The sequence below is a fragment of the Terrapene carolina genome, unplaced genomic scaffold, assembly GCF_002925995.2.
Source record: "Terrapene carolina triunguis isolate 2854851 unplaced genomic scaffold, T_m_triunguis-2.0 Scaffold558, whole genome shotgun sequence".
In the NCBI taxonomy this organism is placed as follows: domain Eukaryota; kingdom Metazoa; phylum Chordata; order Testudines; family Emydidae; genus Terrapene; species Terrapene triunguis.
In genome coordinates this window covers 14547741-14566931 of record NW_020664909.1, presented here as the reverse complement: position 1 = coordinate 14566931, position 19191 = coordinate 14547741, and the positions used below count along the sequence as shown (strand labels likewise).

At 49.4% G+C, this 19191-nt stretch overlaps 1 protein-coding gene across 3 annotated transcripts in view; it reads right to left on the bottom strand.

Annotated features, from left to right (window-relative positions):
- Positions 1 to 19191, bottom strand: part of IGSF3 (immunoglobulin superfamily member 3) — a 155840-nt gene that overhangs the window by 8586 nt on the left and 128063 nt on the right. For 2 of the 3 annotated variants that reach the window (XM_024209445.2, XM_024209444.2), the window contains exons 8-9: positions 11038 to 11448; positions 7219 to 7626 (exon numbers count right to left, since the gene is read on the bottom strand). In XM_024209445.2, coding sequence (XP_024065213.1) covers positions 7219 to 7626; positions 11038 to 11448 — 819 coding nt within the window. Of the gene's footprint in view, positions 1 to 1905; positions 2481 to 7218; positions 7627 to 11037; positions 11449 to 19191 lie in introns of those variants that run through there. The other variant, XM_024209447.3, reaches the window with a different exon arrangement.

Sequence of the window (19191 nt, the reverse complement as noted above, 5' to 3'; positions counted from 1 at the left end):
CCTGGGTTCAGGGGCTAATTTGGGATCATTTTTGGTTGGGAAGCCTGTTACAGGTTGTGTGGGGATCTTCCTGGAACCTACCAAGGTCAGCAGAGAGCCCTGATGAGCAGCCCAAGGTTCATGGGATCAGGGGAAGCTCTGAGATTCCTAAAGGCCATGTCTACACTACAAAGTTAAGTCAACTAGACATCGAGCCTCCGATTTAAGCAAGTCGATCTTGCGTGTCCACACTATGCTCATTGCATCGGTGGAGTGCATCCTCACTAGCAGGGCTTGCATCGATGCATGGAGCACTGTACTGTGGGTAGCTATCCCACAGTGCACGTATCTGAGTGGAATTTTGGGTTGGGCTTGCAATGCCTTATGGGACCAAACATTTGCGCGGATGGTTATGGGAACAGGGTGTTAGCCTCCCATGATGCACTTACCTCCCTCCCTCCCTGAAATCAACCGCAAACAAACCAAGCCTTTTTCGCGCCTTTTTTTGTAGGTCTGGGTTACCCGAGCAGACTCCATAGCACGATAAGCATGGACCCCGCTCAGCTGTACACTGTTGTTGTGAGCATTACAAAGCATGCCTTATCCTGCAGTATTTGCTCAGCCGAAGCAGGAGCCGCCACACGGAACAATGAGATACCACGCTAGCAGCCCTGCTAGAAGACATAGAGCGGAGCAATTCGCAGTTGCTGGCGACAGTCACGCATCACCTTGACATGGTGGAGTGCCGCTTCTGGGCCCAGGAAACAAGCACTGACTGGTGGGACCTCATGGTTATGCAGCTATGGGATGACTAGCAGTGGCTGCAGAACTTTCACATGCATAAGGCCACTTTCATGGAACTGTGTGAAGAGCTTTCCCCTGCCCTGAAGCACAGCAATACTAAAATGAGAGCTGCTCTGACAGTTGAGAAGTGAGTGGTGATGGCTCTGTGGAAGCTTGCAATGCCAGACTGCTACTGGTCAGAGGGGAATCAATTTGGAGTGGATAAATCTACTGTGGGATCTGTTGTGATCCAACTTTGCAGGGCCATGTACAGACTTCTGCTAAGAAGGGTAGTGACTCTGGGCAACGTGCAGGACATAGTGGATGGTTTTGCTGCAATGGGGTTCCCTAACTGCAGTGGGGTGATAGAAGGAACACATATCCCTATCTTGGCACCAGACCACCTTGCCAAAGAGTACATAAGGGGTACTTCTCAGTGGTGTTGCAAGTGCTGGTGGATCACAGGGGCTGTTTCACCAACATAAATGTGGGATGGTTGGGAAAGGTGCATGACGCGCACATCTTTAGGAACACAGGTCTGTTCAGAAAGTGGCAAGCAGGGACTTTCTTTCCAGAAAGCAAGATAACCATTGGTGATGTTGAAATGCCAATCATGATCCTGGGAGACCCAGCCTACCCCTTGCTCCCATGGCTCATGAAGCCGTACACAGGCAGCCTGGACAGCAGTAAGGACTGGTTCAACCACAGGCTGAGCAAGTGCAGAATGGTGGTGGAATGTGCCTTTGGAGATTTAAAAGGTCCCTGGCGTTGTTTGCTTACTAGTGAAAGCAATATGCCCATTGTTATTACTGCCTGCTGTGTGCACCATAATATCTGTGAAACAAAGGGAGAAAAGTTTCTGGTGGGGTGGGGAGTTTAGGCAGATCGCCTGGCAGCCAATTTTGAGGAGCCAGACACCAGGGCAATAAGAAGAGCACACTGAGGGGCGCTGTGTCTCCGTGAGGCTTTGAAAACCAGTTTCAGCAATGAGCCAGAGTAATGTGACACTTATCTGTGTTGTTCCTTACCAAACTGTCCACTTCATTGCATTTTCTCCCTGTAAATTCCACCCCCACCAACCACTGTGTGTTGAATGAATAAAGAGCCTTTTCTTCTCAATTTGTTAAGTTTTATTATGCGCACAAACACAGAGACAGCAAAGAAAAGTAAAATAACCTGGGGCAAAAGGGCTGATAACACTATGTGGGGAGAAACAAGGACAACTTGCTTACAGATGCACTGCAATAACAATCAAAGGTGTGGGAATGGGCGCCTTCTGGTCCTTGTACCCTCCCCTGGTGTTGAGTGCAAGGGATAGCGAACTTTCCTCCCCCGCCTCATAGGACGTTTGGGGGAGGAGGATGTAGAACTGGGTGATGATGGCAGCAGGTTCAGCATAGGCTGCAGAGGGACTCTAGCATCCAGCTGCCTTTCTTGAACCTCAACCAGATGCTTCAACATGTCTGATTGCTTCTTCATAATCCGCAGCAGCTCTTCCTGCTTGGCACGCTCTTGTTCCCTGCATGCTCTCCTGTCCTCCCTGTCCATGTCCAGGTTCTCAGACAGTGTAGTCTTCCATGCTCTGCACTCTGTCTTGTCACTCTCGAAGGCGCGCATTAACTCATTGAACATGTCCTCCTGAGTCTTCTTTTTCCGCCTTCTAATCTGGGAAAGTCTCTGTCCCAGTGTGGAGGATGCGCCGACAGACAAGGTTTCAGCTGCAAGGAAGACAAAGCACAAGGGTAGCATTGGCAGTGCATATATTGTTTCTGGTGCCAGGTTAATTTTTTTTTTAAATAAAAAAACCACCCTTCAATGCACTTCCCTGCAAACCACAACATAATCACAACCACTGGCTACTGCAAGAGTCAGTTTGCTGCTCCAGCTATGGTGAGTAAGGCCACGAGGCATGGGTGAGAGGTCTTGTGCAGCAGCTTTCGTGAGGACATCCTTGGGATCACTCGTTGGAACTTGAGAAAAGCCCCCTTGCCCCTAGCAACCTGGATGGTGCTTGAGGACAGGCTGCAGTGTAAAGCCCCCCAAATAGTTTGTTTTTTACAAAAGCGGCATTGGGTTGGGCTGAGGGAGAGGGGGAGGGAGACAAATAGGAAGCCACCCTCCCCCCCTTTTTAAAATACTGGTTGCAATACGCGGTGATTCCTTCCAACCACAACCATGGCACATTTGGCAAAGCGTGGTTGTATGACCCAGATTTCAACAAACGGGGGGCGGATTACTTGTTGAATTGTTTTCGGTTTAGGGGCTAGCGTTGAAAGCTTCCCCCATTTCCCCTAGGTGACCATATGCAATATCACTCTCCTGAGGGTAACAGAGGCGGCAAGGGAGCAGATGATGCAAGTGTCTGGGTACAGACCTGGTCCTTATGCTGCAATGATGCCAGCAGAGTTAATACTGGAGTGCCGTGGGAAAGTGTCCTACCGTGGTGGATGAAATAAGGCAGCCCTTCCCAGAAACCTTCTGCGAAGGATTGCAGAGTACCTCCATGAAAGCTTCCTAGAGATCTCCATGGAGGATTCCCGGGCCATCCCTGTGCACATACACAATCTTTTTCGGAGAGCACCCTCTGCGTAGCTGGAGTGGCCATCGATACCCACTACACCTACCTTTTTGTGCAGATTAAACCTAAAAAATAATAGCATGTAACCCCTACAGTTTGATTGGAAATGTGTACTCACCAGAGGTGCCTTGCCTGGCATTACGCTCTACTGCTGACTGGTCCTGTGAAGGGATGGGCTCTAGGGTTAAAAACAGTTCTTGGCTGTCGGGGAGAATGGATCCTCCGCTTGCCTGCCTCACATTCTCCTCCTCCTCCTCCTCCACGTCCTCCTCGTTGTTGCTTGAGGTCACCCGAGGCTCCTGGGAGGTATCCACAAAGCGTTTTGGGTAATGGTGGGGTCACCGCCGAGAATCGCATGCGGCTCCTCATAAGAGCGGCAGGTCTGTGGGGCAGAACCAGAACGACTGTTCGTCTCCCTTGTCTTCTGGTACGCTTGCCAACGCGCCTTTATTTTCATGCAGCACTGCTGCGTGTCCCTGGTGTAGCCCTTCTCCCCCATGCCCCGTGCGATCTTGGCATAGATGTCAGCGTTTCTTCTGTTGGATCGGAGCTCTGCCTGCACAGACTCTTCTCCCCACACAGCAATAAGATCCACCACTTCCTGTGTACTCCATGCTGGAGCGCGTTTGCAGCCTTGAGTCTCCATGATCAGCTGTGCTGGTGAGCTCTCAATGCTGATCAAACAGGAAATGAAAATTTAAAAGTTCCCAGAGCTTTAACAGGGGAGCGACTGTTTCCTGTGTACCTGGCTGACGTGCAGTGGAGTTGAAAATGCTCTCCAGAGTGGTCACAGCGGAGCACTACGGGACACCTCCTGGAGGCCAATTCATTCGAATTACACAACGCAGTGTCTACACTATCCCCATGTCGACCCATAGATGTTGAATCAAGCGCTATGCCTCTCGCAGAGCTGGAGTACAGAAGTCGATTTTACAGGCCACTTAGGTCGGCGGAAGGGACTCGGTAGTGTAGGCACATACATTACTAAATCGACCCAACGTGGCTTATGTCAACCTAAGTTTGTAGTGTAGACCAGGCCTAAGGCTGACAAAGGGGTGGAATAGGGAAGAAAGTCTCCACTCCCCGTGATCCCCTTCATGGACAATGGGGAGTAGCTGAAGTAGGAGGGACTTTTTCCCCTCATACTATCAACCCTCAAAGTCTTCTGCACCTGCATTTCCCTTGCCCCACTTCCTGCAGACATTAAGCAGACAATAGGAGTGTGGCTATCCTACAACTCTCTACAGCAGTGGAGCCCCCATCCTGAGAGTCTAAAGAAGTTCACAGAAGTGGGACTCTTTTTTTGTGAACTTGAGGTCTGAAGCATCAGGACTTCCCTCTAAAGGGCAGCAGGTGGTGTTTGCAGCTAGCAGGATCCCCTCCTCCAGGCCTCCCAAGCATTGCTGGATCAGGGTTCTTAGGATTTGCAGGAACAGGGCACCTTTCTAGCAGGTCTTAGGTGTTTGAGATGGTCCTAAGGAAATTTCCATATAAGAAACTTCATGCAGGTGATGTAAGGCTGCAGGTACATGCCAATGGTTTGAGTTCGTGTCCTTCAGGGAGGCCGCAGAAGGAAATGGAGAAGACATGCCTTGAGATTCTTGATATTTCTAAGATAAACACAAGCAAGGCAAATCCAGGCCTCCTCATAAAGCAACAAATACAGGAAGGGCAAAAACCCAGTTTTCCTCCTTTTTGCAAGTTACCTACAAGATTACTTCAGACCATGCTCAGTGAGTATTTTCCAATTGCTCACAACAACTGATTCCCAAAACATAAGAACAAAGAGATTCTTTTTCATGAAAGAATGAGTGACACACTAAGTTTGTAGCTTTTGTTCAGCCATTTTTGAGTTACTTGTGAGCAAAAAAAGTTGCTTTTCTTTAAACCTAAATCAGTGTAGTCCTCTTCCCCTATTTCCCCCAACCCATCCAATGCAAACACACACTTTCACAGCTTAAAAGGGGCTGAAGGGATTTCCTTCTACACTTTGCTAAATCATTCATCTCAGGGCTTAGATCAGGTCTGGGAAGTTTCAGCCCAAATGGAGATGTATATATAATCGTAGTTATAGTATGTGTAATCTACATAGTAATCACCTGGAGACATTAGGACCTTTCTGCTCAAGCCAGCTCATTTGGAAAAGTTTTCCAAGCCAAGATTTCATGGATATGATTTTCATAATCCCTGAGAGAGCATTTTTCCCCTGTAGGGCACAAATCCTCTCCACAGGGAATTACATCCCTGCTACAACCTTCCCAGTCTCCTGACATTTTGCCAGCAGCATTGCACATCCCCATGGAGAAGTCCCAATGAAATATCCTGGGGATCTGTGTAAAAAACAATCAATGAATGTATTCCCAGGGGCTTAAATCCAGAAGGGAATATTATGATTGTCTAGTCTGACCTTTTGTCTAGCACAGGCCAGAGAATTTCAACCAGTGATTCCTTCATCAAGCTCAATAATTTCTGGCTGAACAGGAGCATTTCATTGGAAAGACATCCTGTCTTGATTCAAACACTTCAGAGGATGGAGAATCCACCACTTCCCTTGGTAAGTTGTTCATTATCCTCACTGTTCACAATGTGTGTCTTATTTCCAGTCTGAATTTGTCTGGCTTCACTTTCCAGCCAGGGGCTCTTGTAATGAGTGAAAGGCTTCAGACATACACCTCCTGCAGAGCACGCACAGGCTCTGGAAAGGCCAAGGAAGGGTTCTGTTCCCACTGTCACTTTGCTGTACATGACACGAGCGTGTATTTGACAGCAGCAGGGAACACAGGAACTGCCATACCAGATCAGACCAGTGGCCCATCTAGCTCAGTACCCTGTCTCTGACAGCAGCCAGCAGCAGATGCTTCAGAAGAAGGTGCAAGAAGCCCCAAAAGTGAGCAGTTATGAAATAATCTCCTCACAGGAGAAATTGCTTCCTAACCCCCTCATCAGGTAGAGGGCCAGGAGTTCTGTTCCCAGACTGGACAGGTCACAATATTGCCGTGCTCCAGTTTCTCCATCTGTAGAATGGCGATGATCCATCTTGCTTAACAGCTTGGATAAAAGCTCTGATCTGAATGCCTGAAGAGGCTTTCAATCCATGTAATTATCTCCCATCAGATGCACATGCAAGACCATAAGGTCCCTTTAAACAGATCACTACGTCACACGAGGTCACATTTTAAACCAGAACCTTAACAACGTGTAAAATATATGCAATGCAAGTCATTGGAATGATTGAAATGAAAGGCTGCACCTCAGGGTCAGGGTGGTGCTGGTGTTTTAAAAAAATTCATAGGCCCTCCAGCAATAGAGAGGAAGACAACCAATCCCCAAATCCTATTAGCGGATTGCTGTGTCTGCAGTACCCCTGTGTTCTCCCTCCAGATTAGCATGGTAGCAATGAAGGGACACAGAGACGTTAGCTCAAGCTGTTGCTGCTGCCAGTCCTGCTCCCCCCAGCTCAGCTGCAGCGCATGGGGTGAGGGAACAAAGCAGAGAAACAGGGAGGGAGCTGGCAACGGGCATGAAAGAGTCACACTGCCGCCATTCCCCTCCCTCCCCAGCATGCCCAAATCAGTCCTGAGCTGGCGGATAACACGCAGGCTGGAGTGAGATATGGCTCCCTCACATGCCCGCTGGAGATGGGGCTGCCAAGCTGTCATGTCTGGGGAGTGCTTTGAGGTGGTCGATGTGCCATTATAACAATGAATAGTCAAGTACGCCATTTCTCACTATGTGGGAGATTTCTGGTTTCAGGGGGGTGATGAGGAGAGGCCTGGCAAGCCAGGTTAGGACCCTCACAGTTTGGGAGGGAGGGGAAGGGTCTCTCTCTCTGATGCAGCCCCAGAGCCCGATGAACGTGACCCAGAGGATCCAGTTACCTGGCTGTTTCACGGTGACAGTAGTGAGCCCAGAGAGGTCTTCTGCCCGTTTGTACCACTGATTGCTGGGATCCAAGAGCCACTCCTCGACGCGGCAGTCATAGGCTCCGCTGTCTTGCACTATCACGTTCTGGAGGGTGAGCAGGTACAGGCCTGGGGAAGGGCTCTCCAAATGTAGCCTGCCCTTCAGGTCGCTCAGTGTTGCCAGGTCTCCGTACTGCAGAGTGGCCTGGCGGCTCAGCCGTGCCACTGCCTCTTTCTCTGGGTGGCCAGATTTCCACATGTACCAATCCACCGAGAGCTGCGAAGCGGGGCTGGTCCGGTTCGTGACTGCGCACTCCAGTGTCACCCACTGGTTCTCCAGAACTGTGAGATTCTTCTGGGTCTGGCTCACCTGCAGACGATTGTCTGGGGTGGGAACAGAGACCAAAAAAATAGCACAATGACATGACTGCAACAACCGCTGTCCTTCCTCACCTCAATCCCTTCCCAGCCGTGTGCGCCTCCCCACTCACATCTAAACTCAGGATCTCAGCTCCCGGGAGCTTCCTATTTGTTCTGTGAACCATCTAACACAATTCTGGGTGTGGTAAAAAAGACAAGGCTAGGATTTTCAAAGGAGCCAAAGGAAGTTAGTTTGAATCCCTTTGAAATTCAATGGAATTTGGGCACCTGATTTTCTTAGGGCCCCTTTATTTCTCAGGTGACATAAATACAAAGTCACCCAATCCCCATGGTGTGGGAGGCCAGAGAGGTACTGGAGACAAAGCAATCGTCTAACAGGATCTGGGGATTCAGAACATGCCAACAAGACTATCTGGAGCTGAAGGGGTCACACCTGGTGTCACTAGATTAGGAATTTCTCCTCCATTTGACCTACAACTTAATTGACACCGAGGGTGGCTGCAATCAGCTGTGTATGCACATAATGTGTGTATCCCAGACTCCTAGCAAGCTGCCAATGCAAACCCTCAGAAAGGGCAGGGTTTGAGCTTCCCTGGTACAGTAGATGTTCTGTCATGACAGAACAGAGATGGGTGCTAAAGGGTCTCACATAACACTTAGTGGCATAAGGTTTAGGGGTGCAAAGTTGATAGTGGGTTACAACCCTCCTTCTCCCATCACACATAGGTCCCCAGGCATGTAACCCCCCTCAACCACCCTTTGAAATCTGTACTTCTCTGGACCAGAGTCTGAGGATCCGTGCAGTGCTGTGAACAGCTGGGTCTGGTGACCAATTGGCCCTTGGGCCATATACACCTCTACCCCCGATATAACGCTGTCCTCGGAAGCCAAAAAATCTTACCGCATTATATCGAACTTGCTTTGATCTGCCCGAGTGCGCAGCCCCGCCCCCCCAGAGCACTGCTTTACCGCGTTATATCCGAATTCGTGTTATATCGGGTGGTGTTATATCGGGGTAGAGGTGTACTCTAGTCTGTGGTGTTTCATGGCCTGGGTAAATAGACAAGGCAACACTTGATCTAGAGGCTGGAGACTGGCTACACTACAGCTGTAGGATAACTGCTCTGTCCTGCCTAGGCCCCGACTGCTGAAACGCTGAAGGACTGATTACTGGTCAAGTATTATGAGCTGAACTGCTCATCTGCATATTATCATTTTGCAGACCTGCCTCCCAGCTGCGCTATTCCCTCCTCCTTCCCTAGACCTAGAGGGTATTCTTCCTCAGCTGCAGTCACCCCCACAGGGTACTCTTCACATGCAGAGGAAGCTGGAGTCCCCTAGCTGTCTGGGAAAAGCAGGTTCCTCCTCCAGGAGGAGGCCCCGATAATATGTCTCTGGAGTGAGACATGGATGGGGGAAGCGGTCAGCCTTTAAAGAGCCTCCCTCCCCCACATATAAACAGCCCTCTGCATATCTATGGTTGATGACCGCTTTGGCGGAGAGGGGTAGGACCCTGATTAATTCAGTACATCCTTATTATCTCCATTTCCCATCTCTGCCGGTGACATCCTCTGCCATGGAAACCACCAGCAGAGCAGATTTCTCTCTCCCTGGCAGCCAGCTTCCCACCTCATTAAACTCATTACTCATCTCTCATGCAGAGTGCAAGAGAGCTGAGACACACTCCCGTCGGGATATTGGCAGAGAGTAAAATCAAACTGGAGATGAAAAAGCCCTGCATGCAGAGCTCTGCCAGGCACACACATGCCTGCTCCCTCTCATTAGGTCACTAGTCCCCACTCCAGCGGCAGGACACGGTCTCAAACAGGAGTTACACTGAAGGAGTTGCACTCTTACTTAACACTGACATAGGAAGAGCCATCCTGTGTAGCTAAGCCCAACCTCAACTTGATCACTTTTCCTTGTCAAGACAAAGCCACCAACAACTAAAAGCGTCTTCAACCCCTTCTCCAGAAAGATCCACCCCAAGAGAACTGATGATCCCACCTCTTCCCCCCCCCACAAATCGATCCTCTACTTTCAACACAATGTAAAATGCCCCAGCCTGTTCACACCTCCCTCTTCATGGCAGATCCCCTTCCATTGTGTCCTCACTCAGACCCAATCCAGCTTCTTCTCTCCCTAACCCTTCAGGCATGTGCTCCCAATGCCAGTGTCCATTTTGCTGGTTAATGACTCGATGGCTAAATCAAAACATAGCAGTGGGGAGATGGGGTTGCATGGAGAGTGCAGGCCATGGACAGTGTGAGGTAGGGAGGAGTGGACAGGTAGGACAGTGTGGAGACACAGCAGGTCAAGACGTGTACCAGGCAAGACTACTGACCATCCCACTTCTGCAAATATCCCCCATCCCAGCATGGTGTCCCTTATCCAGTTTCCTGCAAAACTCCGTTTCCAGGTGCCAGCTATGTGGAAAGTAGCCAGTTCTCAAAGGACTACATGGACTGGTAAATCACACTTCCTTATTCCTGTGCAAGGCTCTGCTGTGGGAACAGGCAGGCTGTGAAATACCCTATACAAAGCTCTTTACCTCCTCCCTTTAACACAACGTTAAAGCTCATCCCCAGGTACATTCCTTATCCCAGCAGTCTGCTTCCATTCCTGAACCCCCTTGGGCTTTCCTTGTGTGTGTGTGTGTGGGGTGGGGGAGGGGCAGAGGGAGAACAGCTCTTGACGACAGGGTCCCCATTTGAAGGGGAAGCTTCATGGAGGGGCTGGCCTGTGTCACTCCCTCATGGCAGGGAGAGCTGCAATGCCCCACGTAGTTTAGGGAGGAGACAGACATCACGAATGCGGATGATACAGATGAGAGTAGAGCGGACTCAGGCTGTGAACGCGACACACATGCGTAAACCCTGGGTGCTCCTGGGGGCAACAGGAAGAGTGACAGCGGCTCTGAGCTTCAGCATGACAGAGTAAGGCTGAGAGGTTTCACTGACTCTAGCCCAGCATGTACGTAACAGGCTCTCTGGGGCTGACGGAAACAGGTGTGGAACCTATTAGCTGCCCGGGCCCAGTGGGGAATGAATGACCTTTATGCAGGAACACCTGCGCCGCTTGCTAACCACACATCACCCCAGCCGGAACAGAGGAACTTACCAGATTCCAGCACTCTGGCTGGGAGGGGAGGCGCGTCCCAAGAGCAACAGCAAGCAGGGGGACGATGTTTGGCAAAGTGGGAAGGGAAGCCTGGCTTCCTGTTTGGGGGGCAAAGACCCAGGCTGTGAAGCGAGGAAGGTGTGATTGGGTCCAGTTTGGGGACAAAGGTTTAGCAGGGGAGAGGGAGGAAGGGGAGAAGGATTTAGCTCAACGGGGCAAAACTTTAGTGCGGACAAGATTTAGTTCAGCTGCAGTTCTTGGGCAAAGTTAACTGCCCGGGAGAGTCCGTGTTACCTGGCTGCTTGACGGTGACCTCAGTTCGCCCAGACACCTCCTCCGCCAGCTTGTACCAGGCATGGTTGGGGCTGAGCAGCCACTCCTCCACATGGCAGTAGTAGCTGCCGCTGTCACTGACCTCTGCCCGCTGGACGGTAAGGCTGAAGAGCCCTCCAGAGGAGGACCGCTCGAACTGCAGCCTCCCCCGTAGCCCCTCCTCCTCGGCATAGGTGCCGTACTCGAAAGCAGAGCTGTGGGTTGTCTTCAGGATGAGCTTGCCATCGGCGTCGGATGGCTTGTGGACATACCACAGCACAGCAAAGTGAGAGTCTGGGCTAGTCTGCGATTTCACGGAGCAGTTCAGGGGGATGGGCCTGTTCTCCACCAGGGTGATGCTCCGCTTTGATTTGCTGACCTGTAGCTTGGTCACTAGGAGCAAGGAGAGGGGAGGATGAGAAGTGGTGGGTCATTAACACAGAGAAAAAAAAGAAACAAAACAAAAAAAGATGACAACCCTCCCGCCACCTGCAGTCTCATCCATGATCTCCTTGCGTAAGGCTAAATAGGACCCTTGATCCACAGGAATTTAGAGAGCCCTGTATCGAATCTTCTTCCCAGTTTCCTCCTTCACCCTCAATGAACTCCTGAATCCTCCCTCCAGCTCCCTCGACGAGAGGCTTGGTTTTTCACAGCTGCCTCAGGCCCCCTTAGAAGGATCCTGGATTAAGGCATCCAGTCTAGCAGGAGATTCACACATATCATCCGTTCTCCAGGGACTTCAGATTCCTCCGTCCCTAGGGCTGCACTTGTTAAATGAACACTTGTTTTTCCAACGCTTCATGCGCAAACCTCCGTGCTGCTGACCCAGCCCCCCAGAAAGCCACCTGCAGATAGAACGTGTGTCCTGCCACACCCCGTTCATCTCACTGAACTGAAAGCTATTTAAAGGCTATTTGGGACCAGATCAATACGGACATTAAAAACACGAGCAACGTGAGAAATAGACACTCGGCTAGAATGGAAGAGGAGGGAAGCATAGTCTGGTTTAGCAGTCAGAGCCCATGGCAGGGAATCAGGAGTTCTGCCCCAAGTTCTGCCACATGCTTACTGTCTGACTGGGGGCAAAGACCGTGACTCTCTCAACTTCCCACCATTGCCTCCACCAGTTCAGCTCCCCGAGTGGTAGCGAAGGTGGCTGCACTAGTGTATGCGAGGCACAGCACCCACTGGTATTTTAGCCACTGTGTTTAGACCCGCTCTGAACAATGGGTTTAAAACCCTGCTGCCCTCTCTATGCTGAAACAAGAATCATGGCATCACAGTCTTTTTATTGTATGTGCATGGGCTATGTCTAATACAATAGGCCTTAATCCCTGACTGGTGCCCCTAGGAACTACTGTAACACAAACAAAATAGTTCAGTGAATTTACATCTCTATAAAGGTGCCTTTCCTGCAATTTTGGGGCTGTCTGGTATTTGGTATGCCCTAGATCCCACTGAATGACAATTTGAAGTGAGGAGCAGGGTCTGAGTAGACACACACCGAGGCCCGGGCAACTCGGACTCAGTCCATCTCCCTTCTTCCCCGGTCTAGGAAAGTGGGGCAGAGTTCCTCCCCAAGAAGGAAATGGATTGGCATAAAGTAAGTATTGGTCAGGGCAGGGAGGGGAAGAGGATGTGGGAACCCAGACCCCATAGTTAGAAGGGATTTACCCCAAGTTTCAGCACTGAGGGCACTACTGGATCTCATCACACCACACAAGCTAAACAGGGTCAGACCCAGAAGTACTCAGAAAGGAGACCTCCAGATGCTGCAGGGAGTGAGTGTTGGTGCTTCTGGTAGGTGGCATCTTTCCCTCCAAGTCAGCACCGAACTGGTTCCCCAGCATTCAGTTCTCTTTGCTACTGGAAATGCCATCAGATTTATAAATACTGCTCCTGATGCTTGTGAAAAGTGCCACTGGCTCTTTAATGGCCCCAGGAGACAGGGTTTTAACTAACCCTGGTACCAAGGTCCAAATCAGGTAATTACAATCTCTACCTAAATTTTATCTGCAGCTTTTGTTGCCTAGTGATGATCTGCAGGTCTTCTCCTGAATGGCTGTGTAGCACTGCTGTACCTGGCAATACCACTGCGGTGTTTCACTCCAGAAGTGGAGGCATTTTTGTGCTGGGAGAAGGGATTGTGTACAAAGTTTGTAAATCTATTATTGAAGTTTACAAAGCATTCTGGGGACAAGAGGCACCACAGAAATACAGGACTGCAAGTCAGCACAGCTTCATTCAGATCAAAGGAGCGCTGCAGATTTACACCAGCTGAGAATCTGTCCCACAAGGTCTAGTTATTAGGATGCAATGGGGTCTCTTCTCACTGGGGCAATGGGTCTCTGTTTTGCATTCCTTTTTACTTCACCAAGCTCCCACTGAATTCTATAGTCTCAGTTGCCCTGTCAGCCAAGCCGAATGTGTGTGGGGAGGAGCCTGGGGGAGAGAAGGGTACATACAAACAGCATCAAATGGAAGGAAGAGGCTCCCATGACAATGACACTTTTCTGCTCTAAGACAACATCTGAAGATATGCATCTTGGTAGCACAGAAAAGTTCCCCTGGAGCCTGTACTGCCTTTGGCTTTAATCAGTATGCTAATAAAGACTAGATAACTCCGTTATGGAATGGCATACTGGGAGCAGGGGATGGGGGGGGGGGAGAATAGCCCCCAGCTTTCCTCTCTGGGGACTGACTTAATGGAGAGGTTTAGGCTCATGCTGCTATGTTCCTCCTAGCCCAATCCACCAAGCAGGTTGCGCTGAGACCCACTTCACCTCCTTGTCTCATTCTAGGTGGGGAAAAGGTTATTTCAAGTCATAACCAGACCTCCAGTGCCTGGGATAAAAACCAATAGAAAAGGAAGGCAAATCTCAGCAGCTCTATTTCTCCCCCTTCAACCCCCTTTCCAACAGTTTATTTTTAATTGGTACGGGATTATTTTCTGCAACCGTTGCTAAGGAAACCTCAGTTGCTATAACAACTGTATATGTTAAGTTGCTTGCTTATATCTATTAAAATGCACTATACACACATGCTGTGTGTTGTGGGAGCATACTGTATCTATACACACATGCCCATGGCATATACTGTACCTATATTTAGAAACATGAAAAATAGGAAAGATTTTTAAGAATCCCTCCTAATTTTCTTCCCACATTATAGCATTTCAAGGGGAGGGGAGCTGGAAGGACAGAAAAGGGATATTTTTAAGCCTGGTGCTTCTGGGCAACAGACCCATGTCTCACATGGACACGATTTATTCCACTGATGTGGCAAAAGTGCACTCCCAGACCAAAATACATAGCGATTCTCAGCACACACACGTACACCCTGACGTTACAGAGCACCAGGGCAGCCCAGAGAATGGCTGTTCTTGCTTCCCCCAACACCTGGGAGTGTTTCCCAGCCATTGCCCTAGTTTTCAAAGCCTCTGGTCTGTTTCTTGCTCCCTTCCCATAACCGAGAAGCCGTACACACAGAAGATTGGCGGGTGTGCTTTGAGATGAGTGTCTGAAGGGCCAGACAGGTAGTTCCAGCATCAGGTCGAGAGTGAAGGAGTCTGGTGCTATCCCTGACACAGGATGATAAATCCTCCACCCTACACGCTGGATAGAAAACAAAGTATTGTGGGGATTTATTACGCGTATGTTACCAGGTGCGGAATTGCTCTGATCACCTCCGCTCCTGTCAGCCACACCACAGCAGCGCATAAGGCAACATTCACAAGGCCCTTTTTGCACCCAGAAGGGCTTAAAATACTTTTTCTAGTCTTTAAATTCTGCAATAGCTGACAGGGATGACAGAGAAGTGGTGGTACAGAGTACTCCGGGGTCCTGGCTCAGTCAGACAGGGGCAGGGAGATTGTTTCAATACAGATCTGGGCTTTGCTATTTCTTTTGTGGCTTTACGGTTCATCTTTAGATGCGTTTGTGAGACATGGTAGTTGTATTGGCCTGAGGTAGTGTTCATGTGGTTATGGCAAGAGAGCAGGGGTCCCAGGCACTGTATCCTCCATAGGCCAAACCTCAAAGTCCTTAATCAGGCAGAACTGCCCACCCCTTCAATGTGAGATTGGCCTGAACAGAAAGACAGCAAAGGGTTTGACTCTACAATTTGGCTCTACAATTCCAGGTTCTACAATGCAGCCTATCCGGGGCTATTCTGAGGGGTGTGGGGGTGGGGTGGCTGCTGTACTGCACTGCAAAACACCATGGATAGTGGGAGCAGTGATGTGGAGACACACAGCTACATAGCCTTCTCTGCTAAGCTGTCAAGAGACCAAAGCTCTCTTAATAGGTCTCAAAACATCTGCTCGGGGAGCCCTGGGAAACAGGTGTGTGTTCTGGTGAAGATATCGTACAGATAAACTGCAAACCATAATCCAGTCTCCACTGTGTCTCTTGGATTCCCTGGAGGGAGGAAGAAAGTAAAGAGGATGGTAACTTCATGCACTATTACTGGCTCTTGATACAACACTAACACATCATTTACACTGGCAATGAAACCATTTAAAATCAATCATTGTTAAATCTGGTTCTGCTAGCATAGTTTCCTAACCACCGATGACCAAGCACAACAGTGTAGTGTGTGTGAAGGGTGTGTTTAATTGACTTTTTGTAGCTGTGTTCTGTCAAACACAAGCCACTTAGCTCTGGGGTGGAACACAATACACAAACAGCACAAAGCAGCACTACACACACACAGGAGTAACGTTATAATGTTATCCAACTGAAGCTGCAGAGGCAATTTAGGGAGGTTAAATGGGTAATTACTCAAGCTGGAATTTCACCAGGGCACCAGGGTTTAACATCCCTCTTCTTGGGAAGAATATGGTAGAGGAATTTTGATAATCACAAGAGGTCAGCATTTCTCATGGCTCATGCAAGAGACACGCCTCCAGCCCCATGGTGCCCTTACATTACTTCCATACTGGGGCATTGCTTCAGCATCAACTCACAAGAAAGAGCATCATCTACTGAGTCACCAGCATAACTTCCTGCAGCACCCTGTGCTGTCCTTGAAGGTCTCCCATCTCAGAGCGGCATGACCAGCCCTGACCCTCAGGATCATACACAAGGTGACATGGCTGCAGATGTACAGCACGTACACACCACAGAACTGGAAATCATGCCCTTTTCAGCTGAAGCCACTACGTAATGGCTATAAACACAAATATACATAGGGAATGTATGTTTCAGGAGGCAATGAGTCTAGTAATTGCAGCAGGGGAGGCTGGAAAGAGGACTCAATTCGCAGCTTTTTTTTTTCCTACTGACTTGCTGTGTTGGTTCAGACAGTTAATTTCTGTGCCTCAGTTTCCTTATCTGCAGAAATAAAAAGTTACCTACCTTTGTAAAGCACTTTGAAATCGGCAGATAAATAGGCTCCATAAAGGCGACCTATCAGCGCTGTTCTTTGTAAGGCTGTTTAAGGCTCTCCTCTTGTAGAGCTCCCAAGAAAAATCAACACCTGAGTCCCACTGAGGGCAGACAGGAGGCTTTGCTCTTCTATCAAAAATTCTAGGACCCAAGCTAATTAACGTGGCTGAGAACGCTCCCGGCAGAGTGTTCTCTTTTAAAGAGGGGGGAGGGGAAAGTCAGCTAAGAAATGCAACGCTGCGCATTTGTGGAGAATTTTCAGGAAGTGCAAGTACTGCCAAGGGCAGCCCAGGGAATCCCAGGGGAGAGCGCTCATCTGCACAGGGAGGGGAGAGGAGTCAAGGGCTGCCTTGTCCCACTTTGAAGATTGTCACCCTTGAGGAGAACTTCTGCAGAAACAGCCTCTCCCGGAGAGAACTTCTGAAATATTACCGAGTTTCCCAGCGAGTGCCCTAGTTTTAAAAGCCTCTGATAGAATGTGGCTGTTTTGACGTGAGAGAGGGAAAGGGGAGAGGGTAGAAGGGGAAACAAAAACAAAAACAAAGAGGGCTTGTGCACAATATGCTGCTCAAAGGTCGATCCACCAATGGGAATGTGATTGCATGAGCTCATAGTTGATGCCCCACAGGGTCAAGATTTAATTCTTGCAAATAGGATGGGTTTAGGAGCTGCCTGTCTCCTCGGAGTGTTAGGCTGGTGGATCGTAAAGGGTGATTTACAGTCTGTGGACTGCTGGAAAGGGTGGGAAGGAAAACGGGGCTGTGACTTGCCTCCCGATAAGATTCCCTGGCTCAGGGACAGGACAATCTGAGCCGGTTCCGCAAGAAGACTCACACAAGATCCATGCCTCAGTTCCTGCAGCAGTGGGACTCCCAGAACTGCAGCACCCTCCTGAGCAGTTGCTCAGGTGCTGTGTGTCATCCAAGGTGAACCCTGCAGAGTGGGCTGAGCCTCTTGCCTGAAGGAAGCCCTGTTCCCCCCCTCACTAGAGGCAGACGGGCACTCCCACTGGAATCCACCTCCTCCCGGTCAGTTCCTCCAGAGAGGAAGGACAGTTCAGTGGCACTAGCCTGGGACTCGAGAGCCCGGGGTTCAGTTCCCTGCTCGGGCCAAGTCACTCACCTGTCTCTGTACCTCAGTTTCCTGTATGTAAAATGGGAATAACAGGCCATCCCTACCTTATGAGGCACTCGGGCACTATGGTAGTGGGGGCCAGATAAGTACCTTAGACCGTTCCTGACTCAGGACTGGCAGCAGGAAGATGGGTGGGTAAGGAGGATGTAAGTCCACTGAATTAGCTGGCAGGGAAGAAGGCAATTAAGAATAGATAAAGGAGACAGTAAAGGAAGGAAATGACAGCAGAAGGGGTGGTCAGGTTAGGGCTCTTACAGGACAAGGAAGGGGCCAGGAAGCAGAAGGTTCTCCAAGGATTTAAACATTAAATACAATCACAATGAAGCAGAGACAGAGACTTCAACACTAGTGCCATCTCCCCGGAGATGCAAGGAATATGGCAGCACAGCTCCTGCTACTGTTATTCTCTTTTAATAGAACACAATTCCTGCTGAAACTGGATTAGCAATGCTGCAAATTGCATTAGCCAACATGGGCGGCTGGCTGGGGCGATGAGAGCATGAGAAGAGGAAATAGCATTAGGCTTTGCCTGTTATTATTACTGCCGTTATTAACTTGTCACTTTGCTGTAGTGTTCCTATAACAATGAATTATTGCCTGCAAACAGGCCGACACGATTGAATTATTGGAGAGAACAGCTCCATGGAAAGGTAAGGCAAGGCGGCCTCTTTCCTGAGGATCTTTCAATTGCTGCCCATCCTGCCGTCCAACACATACATGATGCAGACAGAAGAGCCACTGAAGGTAGCAGACTGGCCATTCGGACTTCAAGCAATGCTAGTTTCAGAACCATTCTCCTTGCCACACAGGAGTTGTTTTAATGTGTGCTGCGCTACACACTGATCTCACTAAGATAAACACCTTATAGTTCCATCACCTTAACCACAGGGCAACAATGATTTTTTTTAATTCCAGTTTCGTTCCTTGTGCACCTAGTTGGTGCAGAGACAACTCAGATACCCAGAACCGGATCCTAAGACGCGCCAAGCGCCCACAGCTCTTGTTGGTGTAACATCAAAGGCTCTTGCAGAAGCCCAGTATTGCCTAGGTCCTGGTACGTGATGAGCTGTCACCCAGCTCAGGCAGATAGATGAGGAACAAATAAGTGTCATGGGACAGTGGTAAAGAATGACAGAAAGAGCTGTTCTGTGTCCACTTCACTGAACATCTTCTGCCTAGAGCCTTCCTCTCATTCCTTCCTGCCTCACTTGTTACTGATTTCAAGAAACAGCACGCGTACCTTTGCCTCTGCCCTGATGCATACACAGTCTTCAAAACAAACAATTAGATATCCAGATACGTCACTGATGTGACCACCTGTCTAGAGAGAGATGGTTCTGCTCCTCTCCCCCCCACACCCAACAGATAGAGCCCTCTGTTAGTTCAGTAATACGCTCTACTAACTCCACTGTTCTCCATCCTGAGTTTTCCCTCTCCTTGAGAGGCACTGGGACTGGCACCCTCCAGACCAGGGGTCAGCAACCTTTCAGAAGTGGTGTGCCGAGTCTTCAAGGTTTCGCGTGCCGGTAATACATGTTAACGTTTTTTAGAAGGTCTCTCTCTATAAGTCTATATTATATAACTAAACTATTGTTGTATGTAAAGTAAACAA